The 15,538-nt window shown below is 37.6% G+C and overlaps 1 protein-coding gene across 1 annotated transcript in view; it reads left to right on the top strand.

Moving 5' to 3' along the window:
• LOC129755104 (uncharacterized) overlaps positions 1-8,485 on the top strand; it is a 30,392-nt gene extending 21,907 nt beyond the window's left edge. The window contains exons 4-8 of the mRNA XM_055751435.1: positions 2,011-2,872; positions 2,971-3,221; positions 3,279-3,740; positions 6,336-7,700; positions 7,761-8,485. Coding sequence (XP_055607410.1) covers positions 2,011-2,872; positions 2,971-3,221; positions 3,279-3,740; positions 6,336-7,700; positions 7,761-8,420 — 3,600 coding nt within the window. The 3' untranslated portion in view covers positions 8,421-8,485. The remainder of the gene's footprint in view (positions 1-2,010; positions 2,873-2,970; positions 3,222-3,278; positions 3,741-6,335; positions 7,701-7,760) is intronic.
• Positions 8,486-15,538: the final 7,053 nt, after the last annotated feature.

Here is a 15,538-nt window from a genome sequence, read left to right as displayed (position 1 = left end):
ACAAATATTTGCAGTTTTCTGTTCGTTACTGACTGCATATGTGCACCAAGTTTCGCACCCGTACAGCAATACGGAATTGACGTTTGAGTTGAAGATTCGGATTTTCGTTCGTAGAGAGATCTGGCGTGTCCGCCAGATGTTTCGGAGACTGGCTACCAAGATACTGGAAGCACTACACTTTGTCACTTTTGTCAAGGTCGTTCAGTTGCTCCATTGTTTAAGGATTCCACGGCAATCCTCGGTTCGGTGCACAGTCGATCGATCCAGTCAGAATCTCATCCATTACGATGAGAAAAAGTAGCGGTGATAAGATACATCCCTGTCTCACTCCAGCAGTTACCGGGATTGGTTCGGACAAGACACCGTCGTGCAAGACCTTGCACAAAAATGCCTTGTATTGTGCTTCGATGAGATTAACTAATTTTTCTGGGACTCCTCGTCGCCTTAGAGCCGCCCAGATGTTTTCATGGTTAAGTCGGTCGAATGTTTTTTCGAAATCAACGAACACCAGCAGAAGAGAGTCCTGGAATTCGTTGATTTGTTCCAGTATGATTCGTAGCGTTGTGATGTGGTCCACACATGATCGTCCGGATCGAAATCCAGCTTGTTGCCGTCGGAGTGTAGCGTCGATTTTCTCCTGGATCCTGTTCAGGATCACTTTGCAGAGTACTTTGAGGGTTGTACAGATCAACGTTATGCCTCGCCAGTTACCGCACTCTGTCAGGTATCCTTTCTTCGGGACCTTCACGAGGATACCCTGCATCCAGTCGGCCGGGAATGTTGTTGTATCCCAAATGTCAGCGAAAAGACAGTGCAACATTTGTGCTGACAAGGCAGGGTCGGCTTTCAGCATTTCAGCAGGGATGCAATCGATCCCAGGTGCTTTGTTGGAATTCATGTTTTTGATTGCCGCTTCTATTTCATTTTTTCCGCTATTTTTTCGCTGTTGGCGCTTCGAGCTGCGGGTTTTGTTGGCCATCGCTATTCATGACTCGGAAGAGTTGTTCGAAGTGCTCAGTCCATCGTTTGAGCTGATCTGTTCGATCGATCAATAACTGACCTACTGAGGCGGCGAGAGATGTCATAAGGTAATCGGATATCTCCATTGGCGGCGGCTCTTTCTCCCTCTTCGGCTAGGGAGTTTGTCCTGGCTCTCTTGTCTCGTCTACAAGCTCGTTTAACTGCCTTTTCCAGCTCCGCATATCGTAAGCGGGTGGCTGCTTTGGCTGACCCGGTACATGTCTGCTCAATTCCGACTTTCGCCTTTCTCCGATCATCGACCATCCTCCAAGTTTCATCCGACATCCATTCACTTCTTCTTCCACAAACTTTACCGAGAGTACCATGGCTCGTCGTGATAAAGGCATTCTTGATTCCACACCACTGTTCTTCGACTGTTCCGTCTGTCGGCAATTCCGAGGCTCGGGATTCTAGCTGTTCAACGTATGCCCTTTTCACCTCTGGATTCTCCAACCGGCGGACGTCGTATCGACACCCGACTTTCTCCTCGCTCCGTTGGACACACGCAACTCTTAGTCGTATCTCGCCAAGGACGAGGTGATGGTCAGATGCAATGTCTGCGCTTCGTTCGTTGCGGACATCAAGAAGGCTCCTTCTCCATTTTCGGCTGATGCAGATTAGGTCAACTTGATTGTTGTCAGTTGATGTTTTATTATTGGGAGTTTGAAAAACGATTTGAACGCCTCGATAAAAAAAAAAATCAGGTGTATGCCTCAATTTCTTCTTTAATTTACTATTTCAAATCACTGCATTCTGTTTACCATTTTCCGTGTTTATGTTAAACACATTTGAAATCTTATGCCTGAATTCAGTCACTTTTGAAAAAAAACTGTTCTGAATTGCTCAGCAATGCTCAGTCTGCAGAAATGCAGGATAAATTGCTTACTCTAGGAGAGCTGCTTAACTCATATTAGAGTGAAACTATTTACTCCCTCCCAACTTGAATAAAACCTAGGTATCTCCTAATTTTCAACAAATCTTACTTTGCAGTGCCTATTTCCGGTATTTGCCTGCCACGGCATGGACATCCTCACGGTGGAAGGTATCGGCAATAAAAAGGCCGGATATCATCCGGCCCAGAAGGTGCTGGCCCACTTCAACGGAACCCAGTGCGGATACTGTTCCCCGGGGATGGTCATGAACATGTACAGCCTGATGGAGTCCAAGAAGGGTCAGGTTTCAATGGAAGAGATAGAAAATAGTTTCGGTGGAAACATCTGCCGTTGCACTGGATATCGTCCGATTTTGGATGCATTTAAGTCGTTGGCCGTTAATGCGGATGATAGACTGGTGGAAGCCTGCAAAGATATTGAGGATCTCAATAAAATTTGCCCCAAGACTGGAAATGCTTGCGCTGGCAAGTGTTCGGTAGCTGAGGATGCTTCGAAAGTTAAGAGACCAGTGAATATGGTGTTTGAAGATGGCACCGAATGGCACAAAGTATACTCTATAAATGATATTTTCGCCATCCTGGATAAAATTGGGGAGAAACCGTACATGCTGGTTGCCGGAAATACCGCTCATGGAGTTTATCGACGAAGCGATGATCTGCAAGTTTTCATCGACGTCAACTCGGTCGATGAGCTCCATAGTCATTCCCTTGGTGATGAACTGGTCATTGGGGCAAATGTATCGCTTACCGAATATATGGAAATTTTAACCAATGCAGCGGAAAAGAACGATAAATTTGGGTACTGCAAAGAGATAATGAAACACGTTGACTTAATTGCCAATGTTCCGGTCAGGAATTCTGGAACGATTGCTGGGAATTTAAGTATCAAGAACCAACATCATGAATTTCCATCGGATAACTATCTGCTGCTCGAAGCCATTGGCGCTACACTTACTATCGGTAAGTTACAGAATAATTTTTATTATTGTGTTCTTTTTTTACGGTCGCCATATCATCATTTTTTGAATGTTAGGTAATATATTTTTTTACAATTCCAGTCGAAAGCGGTGGTAAAACATCAAGCGTGGCTCCCAAAGACTACGTCATGATGGACATGACCAAGAAACTGATAAAAAATGTCATCCTCCCTGCTCTGGATCCTGCGTCGTTCCTGTTTAAATCGTTCAAAATTATGCCCAGGGCTCAGAACGCTCATGCTTACGTGAATGGTGCTTTCTTGGTTAAAATGAATGCTGCCATGAACAGCGTTGAATCGGCTAGGATTTGTTTTGGAGGCATCAATCCAAATGTAAGGTTTATCCCATATTCTGGAGAATCAATGTAATTTATGATGTTTTTTTTTCAGTTCACCCACGCAGAAGCAACGGAAAAGTTACTAGTCGGGAAGAATCTATTCGACAACGCAACCCTTCAAGCTGCCTTCAGTTCCCTTAAGGATGAGGTTGATCCAGACTGGGTGCTCCCAGATGCTTCCGATAAATACCGCAAAAATCTCGCCATATCATTGTTCTATAAGTTCGTCCTTAGTGTTGCCCCTAGCGGAAAGATTACTCTGAAACCGGAGTATGAATCCGGTGGCACTGTTTTGACGCGTCCACTATCTTCCGGAAAGCAATCGTTTGATACCGTTGAGAAAAATTGGCCCCTTACCAAGAACATTCCGAAGATAGAAGCTCAAGCTCAGACGGCTGGTGAGGCTAAATTCTCGAATGATCTTGCCCCACAACCGGGAGAGCTGTACGGAGCATTTGTCCTAGCAACGGAAATCAATTCCAAAATTGCTCAAATAGATCCTTCAGATGCTTTGGTAAGTTTGAAGAAATAGTATTTATTCATAATAACATATCTGATTTTAAATTAAAGACTACTAACAAAGACTTAATATTTGAGATTTCAAGTTTCAATTCCGATTCAGATTTGATATTTCGATCTAAGTGTCAGACTCAGATTTCAGATCCAGATTTCATATTCAGATATCACATTCAGATTTCAGATTCAGATTTCACATTCAGATTTCAGATTCAGATTTCAGATTAAGATTCCAGATTCAGATTTCAGATTCAGATTTCAGATTCAGATTTCAGATTCAGATTTCAGATTCAGATTTCAGATTCAGATTTCAGATTTCAGATTCAGATTTCAGATTCAGATTTCAGATTCAGATTTCAGATTCAGATTTCAGATTCAGATTTCAGATTCAGATTTCAGATTCAGATTTCAGATTCAGATTTCAGATTCAGATTTCAGATTCAGATTCCAGATTCAGATTTCAGATTCAGATTTCAGATTCAGATTTCAGATTCAGATTTCAGATTCAGATTTCAGATTCAGATTTCAGATTCAGATTTCAGATTCAGATTTCAGATTGCAGATTCACCTGGCACCTCACTAGAATGTAGATTAAATTAGCTTTCCAATGAATATACTTTTGATTGGTCCAAACAAAGTAAAAGTACTGAAAATCCGGGTACAACCTGACGGTGGACCACAAAAACAGATGAAATTTCAATTTGTAAAAAAATCTTACAAAGTAGTCATCTTTGAAAAATTCCATTAAATTCAATTTTTGTTGCATGGAAATTCTAAAGACAGAAAAAATGTTAGAACTTTAAAAGATTTTGTAGTCATATTTTTTCAAAAACTCTACCATCGCTCGAACAGTATTTACAAGCAATCGAATGAAAAGTAGGTGTTTCAGACCACTTTTTCGAACTTTTTGTGACCATTTCATTGAAAAAAATTTAAAAAATTATTTCTTGGCTTCATGATGTAGACATTAACTTCAGCTTTCATATGCATAAAGCAAATACTTTTTGGACGTGTAATATATGAACTACAGCACTTTTCCTGAGGCATGTTTTTTCGGATTTTTTTTTTCTTTCATGCTGAATAACGAGAAAACTATAGGGGAGAGTGGGGATACTTGATCCCCTTTTCTTATTTTCACCATATCTTTTTGGAAAAATTTAGCAACTCGCCGTCTTTAACATTTTCTGGTAGCTTGTAACTTCAAGTTTCTATGCTCCAAAAATTAGAACGATACTTGAACCCGTTGATGAACTAGAAGCATTTTCGTGAGTGTAAAAAAATTGCGATTTTTCTGAAGTTAGGGGAGACTTGATCCCCTTATGAAGGAGACTTGATCTTTTATTCAGGAAGCCCCAATACTTGTATAAAAATCAAACAAAACCCCAAGATAGAATGTTAAATCACTATTTTGGTCATGTTTGTTCTCATTTCACAATTTATAGCAGACATAAGAAGAAAATTCTATAACTTCGTCTCAACGCTATTAACATTGCATACTTAAAGGCGCTTTTTTTATAATTAAGAGAAAATTAATTATTTTTTCCCTTTTCTTCAGACAATTGTTTGATAAATATTAGTTTTTGGATAAATATTAGTAATTTCGTTATCAGCAATCATAACGATCAATTCAGAAGAAGAATATGCCGTTTGGAAGGGGGATCAATTGTACCCAACTCTAGGGGATCAATTGTACCCATAATCAACATTTTAGAAAACTTTTTCTGAAAAAAGTTGAGAGTTTTCCATTGCTTTGAAAATATGGCATTATGAAGTTCATTTTACGCTCGAGCGATTGATACATTGGAACAAATATTTTTTTCATGATTTTCCCATGTAAGGAACATTTTAAAATGATGAAAAAAGATCTTCAAGTTACATTTTGTGAAATTTTTCAAACAAAGTTCAATTACTCAAACAATTATTTTAATAAAAAATTTTAAACTGCAAGCATTGTTATTTTGCTCATTTTGGCACATTTTTCTAGAACATTTGATTTTCGTTAGTCATTCCAGCTTCGAGATATAGCTAAAGAATCAAGTATCCCCAGGGATCAAGTATCCTCATTCTCCCCTAAGCTTTAGATATATATATATATATATATATATATATATATATATATATATATATATATATATATATATATATATATATATATATATATATATATATATATATATATATATATATATATATATATATATATATATATATATATATATATATATATATATATATATATATATATATATACATATATATATATATATATATATATATATATATATATATATATATAATGTTCTAATCCTATTTGACTGACATTACAAGGACATTACATTCTAGTGATATAAGTTTCATTGTAATCGGTTAGATATAAAAAGAGTTATGACGATTTTAGCTTAGAGTGTCAAATTGACACTCCTAGTGCTGATTAGGGTAATGAAATCTAATGCGGATGAGGGTTAAATTATTACGAAAAAGACACCGTGATCATACTTGCTTCTAACTCCTGAATTTCTCAGGATAAAACTAGGATGGTATTGTTCATTCTTCGGCTTTGGTTCTAATTTAAGATATTTTCGAAACATTTCAGAAACTCCCTGGAGTGATTGCATTCTTCTCGGCGAAAGACATCCCTGGCAACAACAACTTCATGCCCGCGGGACTCGGTAATCTTGAGGTGGAGGAAATTTTTTGCAGCGAAGAGGTCAAATTCCACAGTCAATTTGCCGGTTTGATTGTGGCCGAAACGTTCAACCAGGCACAGAGAGCTGCCAAAGCTGTTCGGATAACATACGAGAAAATCAACAACAAACCGATCTATGCTACGTTGAAGGCTGTGATGGACGTCGATGCACAGGATCGCTTCTTCGACGCACAATCCAGCAAACGAGGCAAGGGCTATCGAGTGAAGACCGAAGTCTGTGATAGCAAGCAGGTGAAAGGGCGTTTTGAGATCGGGAATCAGTATCACTATACGATGGAAGCACAGACGTGTGTCTGCGTTCCGATCGAGGATGGTATGGATGTGTATTCGTCCACTCAGTGGATGGATCTTACGCAGCTGGCAATTGCGGAATGTCTGAAGGTTCCAGTGAATAGTTTGAATCTGTATGTGCGACGTTTGGGAGGCGCTTATGGGTGTAAAATATCCCGAGCGTCTCAAATAGCTTGCGCTTGCGCCCTGGCTGCTCATCTGCTGCAGCGTCCGGTAAGATTGGTTCTGACCATTGAGCACAATATGTCATCGATTGGGAAGCGATTCGGTTGTATAAGCGATTACAGCGCCGATGTCGACAAAACGGGTCACATCGAGAAGCTGACCAATAATTTCGTGCAAGACTACGGAATCACGATGAACGAATCAGTGCAAATGGCTGCGACCGAGTTCTTCAAGAACTGCTACGATAACAAAAATTGGAAGATTGTCGGGAAAGCTGTTAAAACAGATGCACCCAGCAATACGTGGTGTAGAGCACCGGGAACGACTGAAGGAGTTGCCATGATTGAAAACATCATGGAACATATAGCGCATGAAATGGGATTGGACCCAATAGATGTCCGCATGGCTAACATGGCCAGTGATAATAAAATCAAACAGTTGATGCCGACTTTCCTGAAGGATGTCGAGTACAACGACCGTAAGCGTGCTATCGATGACTTCAACGCCAAGAACCGCTGGAAGAAGCGAGGAATTGCTATCGTTCCTCTTCAGTACTGGTTGGAATATTTTGGTCAGCTCAACTGTATCGTTTCTGTATTTGGAGGAGATGGAACAGTTTCTGTGACCCACGGTGGCATCGAAATGGGTCAAGGTATGAACACTAAAGTCGCTCAAACGGTTGCTTTCAGTCTTGGAATCCCCCTGGAAATGGTCAGCATCAAACCATCCGCTACCAATACTTCTCCGAATGCTATTGTCACTGGTGGCAGTATGACTAGCGAAGCCGTTTGTTACGTAAGTTTTTCCATCTTCAAACATTGTCTAGCTTCTCTAACATTATTTCCACTATTTCAGGCCGCCAAAAAGGCATGCGACATGCTTCAGGAACGCCTTAGTCCGGTTCGCAAGGAGAACGCTCAAGCCGATTGGCCGACCATCGCCAAACTAGCATACGTTCGAAACATAGATCTGTGTGCCGAGGCTCAGTGGCGGGTTGACGACGTCAAAGGGTACTACATCTACGGGCTTAGCTGTGCCGAGATCGAGGTCGATATTCTCACCGGGAACGTCCAGGTCAAGCGGGTCGACATTCTTGAAGACACCGGAGAGAGTCTTAGCCCCGGAATCGATGTTGGGCAAATCGAGGGAGCCTTCGTAATGGGAATCGGCTACTTTTTAACGGAAGCCCTGGTCACCGATAGCAGAACCGGTGAGCTGGTTACCAATCGTACCTGGACCTACAAACCGCCTGGCGCTAAGGACATTCCGATTGATTTCCGTGTGAGTTTCCTCAGAAATAGTTCCAATCCGGTTGGGGTCCTTCGATCGAAGGCCACCGGGGAGCCAGCATTGAACATGACAATCGTGGTGATCTTTGCCCTCCGGTATGCTCTCAACGCCGCTCGAAAAGATGCTGGGCTTCCGAACGAATGGATTCCGTTTGGTTCGGCGACGACTCCGGATTTGGTTTTCCAGTTGGCCGGAAACAATGTTGAGCAGTATATGCTGAACTAAGTTTTTTAGATTAGTATGATATTTATGGTGCTGGAATCGAAATATATTCATCCTTTCATAATTTATCTTTTTATCTTCTTTGCTTTTCATCTTATATCTAACTGATTGAGAAATAAAATTAGGAGAAGTTCTGGTGTGTTGGGAGGATTCTTATCCTTGGTCACAACCTGCGTTTTGTTAGCGGCATACCACTACATGGCATTTATTTCATAATGGCAGGATGACAAATCCGAAAATAAACAGTTCTTCAGGAAAGACAGCAAACGCTTTTGGAGACACTCTTTTACGTAAATTTCCTCTTTGACGGTCCGGCTGCAATGAAAATGTCGCTTTACAAGCCTCAGGTACAGATAGCTTCCCAAACGAGATATTTCTTGGCAAACTTTGATAGTTCAATATGTTTGAAAATGTCTGCTGCCTTCTCCCTTTTGGTTGCTATATTATTTTCTTATCTAGGAAGCTGCCTGAAGTCTGCCTTGGCGTATGTTTTCTTCGTCCATTACCACGCAATCAAACTTTGTCAACCATGTCGTATACAGCATCCGAGATTTTGTTTTTGCCGTGAGGTTGTGCTTTTCATTGCGATTAGCAGCCACTACCTTCTTATGAGTCGATGGTTCGGATCGTTTTTAAGCTCCATGCACGGTTATGAACGATATTCCCAACTCATTGACGACACCTCGAACGGAGAGATTGGAGTTTCGCTTGAAAGTGCTAGTCACTCTTCTGATCGTCACTGCGGCTTCCGGATTTCGATTTCTCCCAGATTCCGGCTCGCTAGTTGTCAAAATACGTTCCCCGAACACTTTTATTACTTTCGTGACGGTTGATTTCGCCACATTCACGATTTTGCTATTTCTACGTGAGTGTAGTTTGGATTTTCACGACGCATGTACAATGTTCTGACTTCTGATTTGTAGCTCCTCTTGCTTGGACGCCATTTTCCAATCCAGTGTTCGGCACAAAAGCGCTAATTCGCTAATCGCTAGTTAGTCCGCTAGCTTTTCGCTAGCGGTTTAATTTTGCCGCTATGTTTTGATTGATCTAGCGAATTAAAAAGTTCCGCTATTTTTTGGTTCCGCTAATTGAAGATCGCTAACTCCCATATATTTGTATCAATCTCTCGAATTGTTATGGATAGAATAAACTTTTTGTCATTAACCAAGTTGAGGTGACATTGGACATCATTCTGATTACTTAATTGGATCTATTGGAGGAATGCGTACCGGAGTTAGAAGAAAGATGTATTGAGTGTCATTTTCCCTCTTTTGGTACTTGCTCGCAATATCTACATATTAAGATAGCAAAAAAGGTGTCAAATAATTTAAAACTATTTTTAGCATCCCTCAATCAGCTTTTGTTTTTAAATGGTAGAGATATTTACTTTTACATTACAGTTTTTTAGAGATTTCACAGATCAGTTCAAATAAAATTAAGATAAAATCACTATAGAATTAATTGACATTGTTAAGTTGTTATTAATTCATTGTAGCCTTCGTTTTAAGTTCTAATAGCAATTGTTTACATGTTTATGTTTGACAATGCTCCTGCAAGTTTAAAAAAAGGGAAAACAGGTTAAAGATTTTAATGAGAATAGTGTAAAATTATCAAACAACACAATGGAATGAATTGCACAAAAGATTGTTTGCAACGAAATTACATACTACAGTCACAATTTTTTTATTTTATGTAAAGATACTCAGATTCAAACCTTCTCCATTTGAGATGATTATCAATTGATATCGCGTCTATTGACAACATTGTTATACAACATGACTACATCGATAGCGACTTATGAATGACATTAAGAAAAGATGTCCGATTTTATACAAGTGTTTCTTTCCACATTTAAACAATAATAAAGTCGGTAAATACAATCAAAATAATAAATATGATGACGCAACAAATCATCGATATGATCAACAAGCTTGTTTTTTGAACCCTTGGAGCCAAAGGGTTAAGATTGCGAAATAGCTTATTTCGAGAAAACACGCTTTCAAGTGGTTGTGTTCTTCCAATTTCCAAATATTTTTCGAAAATTTGTGTTTTTCATTCTAACAAAAAGTAGGTATGTAAATGTTATGAAATGATGTATCAGCAGGAGGAGGTCGGATGAAGAAATATGGTTTTAATAAAAGATCGAGTATACGGTTCCACGTTCAAGGTACAAATGAACGAGAATTCATTTCCTTATTTAAAATAGGGCATTCAAGTTCCTTTTTTGCGTTTGCATTCGCTTTCTTACGCGATAAAAGCTAAGTTAATCTTACTTATTTTAAGGTTAAACACAACAGTAAATAAAATCCTAAAAATCTGAAAAAATCAGCAATAAAATTTGAAAAATGAAAAATTGGTTGACATTCCAAACTCTAAATCGACCAATTTTTCTCCTATAGGGGAGAGTGGGGATACTTGATCCCCTTTTCTTATTTTCACCATATCTTTTTGGAAAAATTTAGCAACTCGCCGTCTTTGACATTTTCTGACAGCTTGTAACTTCAAGTTTCTATGCTCCAAAAATTAGAACGATACATGAACCCGTTGATGAACTAGAAGCATTTTCGTGGGAGTAAAAAAATTGCGATTTTTCTGAACTTAGGGGAGACTTGATCCCCTAATGAAGGAGGCTTGATCTTTTATTCAGGAAGCCCTAATCCTTGTATAAAAATGAAACAAAACCCCAAGATAGAATCTTAATTGACTATTTTGGTCATGTTTGTTCTCATTTCACAATTTATAGCAGACATAACAAGAAGATTCTATAACTTTGTTTCAACACTAAAAACATTGCATACTTAAAGGCGCTATTTTATATAATTAAGAGAAAATTAATTATTTTTGCTCTTTTCTTCAGACAATTGTTCGATAAATATTAGTTTTTGGATAAATATTAGTAATTTCGTAATCAGCAATCATAACGATCAATTCAGAAGAAGAATATGCCTTTTGGAAGGGGGATCAATTGTACCCAACTCTAGGGGATCAATTGTACCCATAATCAACATTTTAGAAAACTTTTTCTGAAAAAAGTTGAGAGTTTTCCATTACTTTGAAAATATGGCATTATGAAGTTCATTTTACGCTCGAGCGATTGATACATTGGAACAAATATTTTTTTCATAATTTTCCCAAGTAAGGAACATTTTAAAGTGATGAAAAAAGATCTTCAAGTTACACTTAGTGAAATTTTTCAAACAAAGTTCAATTACTCAAACAATTATTTTGTTAAAAAATTTTAAACTACAAGCATTGTTATTTTGCTCATTTTGGCACATTTTTCTAGAACATTTGATCTTTGTAAGACATTCCAGTTTCGAGATATAGCTAAGGAATCAAGTATCCCCAGGGATCAAGTATCCTCATTCTCCCCTACCCCTTTGGCTCTGACGGTCTCAATTCAGCTTTCTTCAAAGCAATTTCCCTAATACGCCACAAGAAGATGACGTCATTTATCGACAAATCTAAAGAATCAGCCCAATCAACTATGTTGTCTAATATCCGTAAAGCTTCATTCGAAATAGGCAGAAGGAATGCTCCCCCAGTTGTCAGGTTTGATTTTTATTATTGGGAGTTGTTTAGAGCAATACATTTTTTTAAACTTGTTTCATACCTTGTTTTTTTATTAGGTCATACAGGTATTTTAATCACTGAATCATTGATTCTTCTTGATAATACCGGTCCAACAGAGTGTTTTCAGGAACAAACCATAAAAATTTAATGATATTTCGATGAAAAAGAGATTCAACGCATTAAGTATCAACTAAAAGCACACAAAAAACACGCTCAACTGTTTTAAATGACGCAATAATTATGTTTCTGATTGATCTGAACAGAATTATTATAAAAGGGTGCTTTTTAAAAACTACCCGATTTTGTCACTGTCCCCAATTTGTCACCCCCAAGGGGGTGACAAAATCGGGGATTCACTGTATCTACTTTGCACAAATCCGATAAATCGAGTAAATTTCAATAAAAAATTATAAAAAAGGAGATATAGCCATCTCCAAATTCTGTTCAATTTTTTTTATTTGTAGAACACAGAGGTTATAATTTTCCTACCTTCGACAGTTTTGTTCTGCTCAAATAATTGTAGGTATAAGCATTTGAGCAATTAAGTTTTAATTATAAACTTGAAACTTTATTTATTCTCCCTTGGGGTGAAAAAATCGATGAGGGAAAGGGCGGGACAAAAGAAGAATTTGATATTTTTTTCGTCTTGGTCAACAGCTAGCGATTAGCGAATAGCGCTTCAAACTTAAAGCGATCATTTTTTCGGCACTTCGGCATTTTTTTCTTAACCCTAATCCGCTCTTGAGTATCAATATGACACTATTGGAAGTTTGGCGGCTTGTAACTTCATTCGGGTGAATCCAAATAAAAAAAATCTTCGGGGAACTTCAACGAATTCTTGAAATCTTTGATTTTGCATCATCACTTTTTAATGAACGTAGCCCGAACGCCTAGGAAAATCAGACATTGAGTGTCACTTTGATGCTCCTCGTTTTAAACAGCTACATCTCTCTTGTTTTTCAACCGATTTTGTATAAAAATGTAATATTTAGTTTTGAAATCCTCGTAATGTGACTCAAATATGTTTTTCAGACAATATTCACCCACAACACTTCAGTTTTCCGTTATTCAATATCTAAGAATAAAAATCAGAAAAAACATGTTTCGGATAAAAAAATGAAGATCTGCTACGACATGTAAAAAAAATTCACTTAGTGTCCAAGAAATCCGAAGTTAGAAACTCTACATTGCATATAGGGATGTATTTTTTTATATATTTTTTGACATCATGACCACAAAAAATTTAAAAAAGTGGTCTAAAACTGACTTTTTAATCAATGAACTGTCAAAATTGTTGAAATCATAACAGAAACATAACATAACTATTCAAACAGAATTGAAAAGGTGACGTAACTTGGAACATTTTCGAATCTTTAGATTTTTAAAATACGAAACATAGAAATTTTGACGAATTTTCAAAAGAAGCTTTTTTCCTAACTTTTTGTCAATTTCTCTTTTCTCAGATTATCTTGCACTAAAATCAATTTTGCACTGGATTTTGAGTATATTCAATAGACTGAGTCGATTTGGAGACAATTTCGAAGTTCTCAAACCTAGAGATTAAAAAGCTTTGTTTTGGTTCAAAACTCATCTATAATTTTTTGCAGAATTTTTAAATAACGTTTAAATGAGTAAATTTGGGTATTTATATTTGTATCGGAAAATTGAATATTTTGTACTGAAAAATCTACTTCATTTTTGGTTCTTCTGTGGAACCGAGTCTGTTTATGGTTTTTGGACCAATTACTTGGACTTGGATTACTTTTGAACCAAAACGAAGCCTTTCAGACCCCAGGGTTCTGAAATGACCCCAAATCGACTCAATCTATTCACGCAAGATTTTCGCAATAAATTTTTTTTTATCAGCAACCAAGTTTATTAGCATTGCAATACTTTTAGAAAATATGATAAATATAAATCTTAAAGTAAATCCACAAAATTTACGCGCACGTTTGCGTTTTTTGTCTGTTTTCGCCGTTTTCGCACACCTGTCGGTATCGAAATTAGACATTATTAGATAGGCTCAGCGTTTTTAACGCAGATAGAAATTAGTGTAGGCAACGTTCAACACCAAAATACTCAACTGGTACTAACAAATTTATGATTTGGTCGTTTTTGCCATTCAGTTCCACCCAATTTCGAAACGAACAAGCAACTGCTGTAGTTTGTGCTGACTTGTGATAGTTCAGAAAGTATGTCACACTTTTATTTTCATGTTTCTGTAAAGTATCGCAGCGCTAATGTAATTACACCAGAGTTGGTATGAAATATCCTTTCTGGTGAATATAAATTTATTACGGAAATTTCACCTTAATATACTCAAAATTCAGTGGAAAGTTCAATTTATGTATGTCTTGAGGAGTGTATTCGAAAAAAATAACAATTTGTTTTGTGAATTCCTTTGAATGCATTGATGAAACTTTCAATTGAGCTACCAAGTAATGTAATGTATACGTGTACAAAATTTGGTGACAATCTGTCAAGTTGTTTTTGAGAAAGCGTTCAATACTGAAGTTCATTGACAAAATTTTTTGTGCAGGATCGAGAAAAATCCAGAAAAGTCCCATTGGGAGACCCGAAAACAGCTAGAAATCAACTATTCGACCAAAATTCATATACTAAAAACCACTGGTAATATAATCAAAATACGGTGGTCAAATCGTGCGCAAAATATTTTGAAAAACTTAGTAATGGACAGCAAACGAACTCTTTAGCGGTCACCTGGCCGGTTTCCAACCAAAAACTTTTCGAAGACAAGTCTCGCCTGTATTTTTTGGAGATGAAAAGAAAGGCGAAAAAAAAAAAAAAATTGATTGTCTAGCCTACTTGAGGACGCTAACGATCTGTGGGAACTGCAAATTACTCAGTGTTTCATTAAGATTGACACGATGATTGGCTTGAAATACAAAAAAAGACTGCCTCCAAATACGACCGTTTTCACTTTAAGGCACTTCAAAAGGTCCCAAAAAGTTTATACTGTGTTTAAGTTGGATCTGGAATCGTGCCAATACTCAAATATGATAAAAAGTCAAATATATTGTATTTGCGTCGTTGGAGGACAATCGGCTGAATTTGTTAATACTTAGACCAAATTCGAAATTTTGAGTTATTTAGAGCAAGTTCACTGGTGTTGGGAAAAAGTGGTAGAAATTTTGACATTTTGAAAATTTTACCATGCAAAACTGTTTTCAAGATCTTTGGGCGTTGTATTTTTTACAACACTGTTTCTATTTCAGCCGTATGTGATAGAAATATAGCTATTTTTGCATCACAGCATGCGAAAATACAACACGTGTTGTAGAAAAACTTGAAGGCCACAGATCTTGAAAATGTTTTTGCATGGCAAAATTTTCAAAATGTGCAAAAAGTGACAAAATTTCTACCACTTTTTCCCAACACCAGTGAACTTGCTCTTATAAGGTCAAGCTTCAGGAAACAGAAAACGTTATCATAGGTAGCCTTGATTCGAAAAATAAGATGGTTAAAATAAGTATTCATTACAGACGGCGCACGTGTTTCCCAAATTTTAAAATCGTAAATCTTCTTCA

The sequence above is a fragment of the Uranotaenia lowii genome, chromosome 3, assembly GCF_029784155.1.
Source record: "Uranotaenia lowii strain MFRU-FL chromosome 3, ASM2978415v1, whole genome shotgun sequence".
NCBI lineage: Eukaryota > Metazoa > Arthropoda > Insecta > Diptera > Culicidae > Uranotaenia > Uranotaenia lowii.
This window is presented reverse-complemented; position numbering and strand designations above follow the sequence as displayed.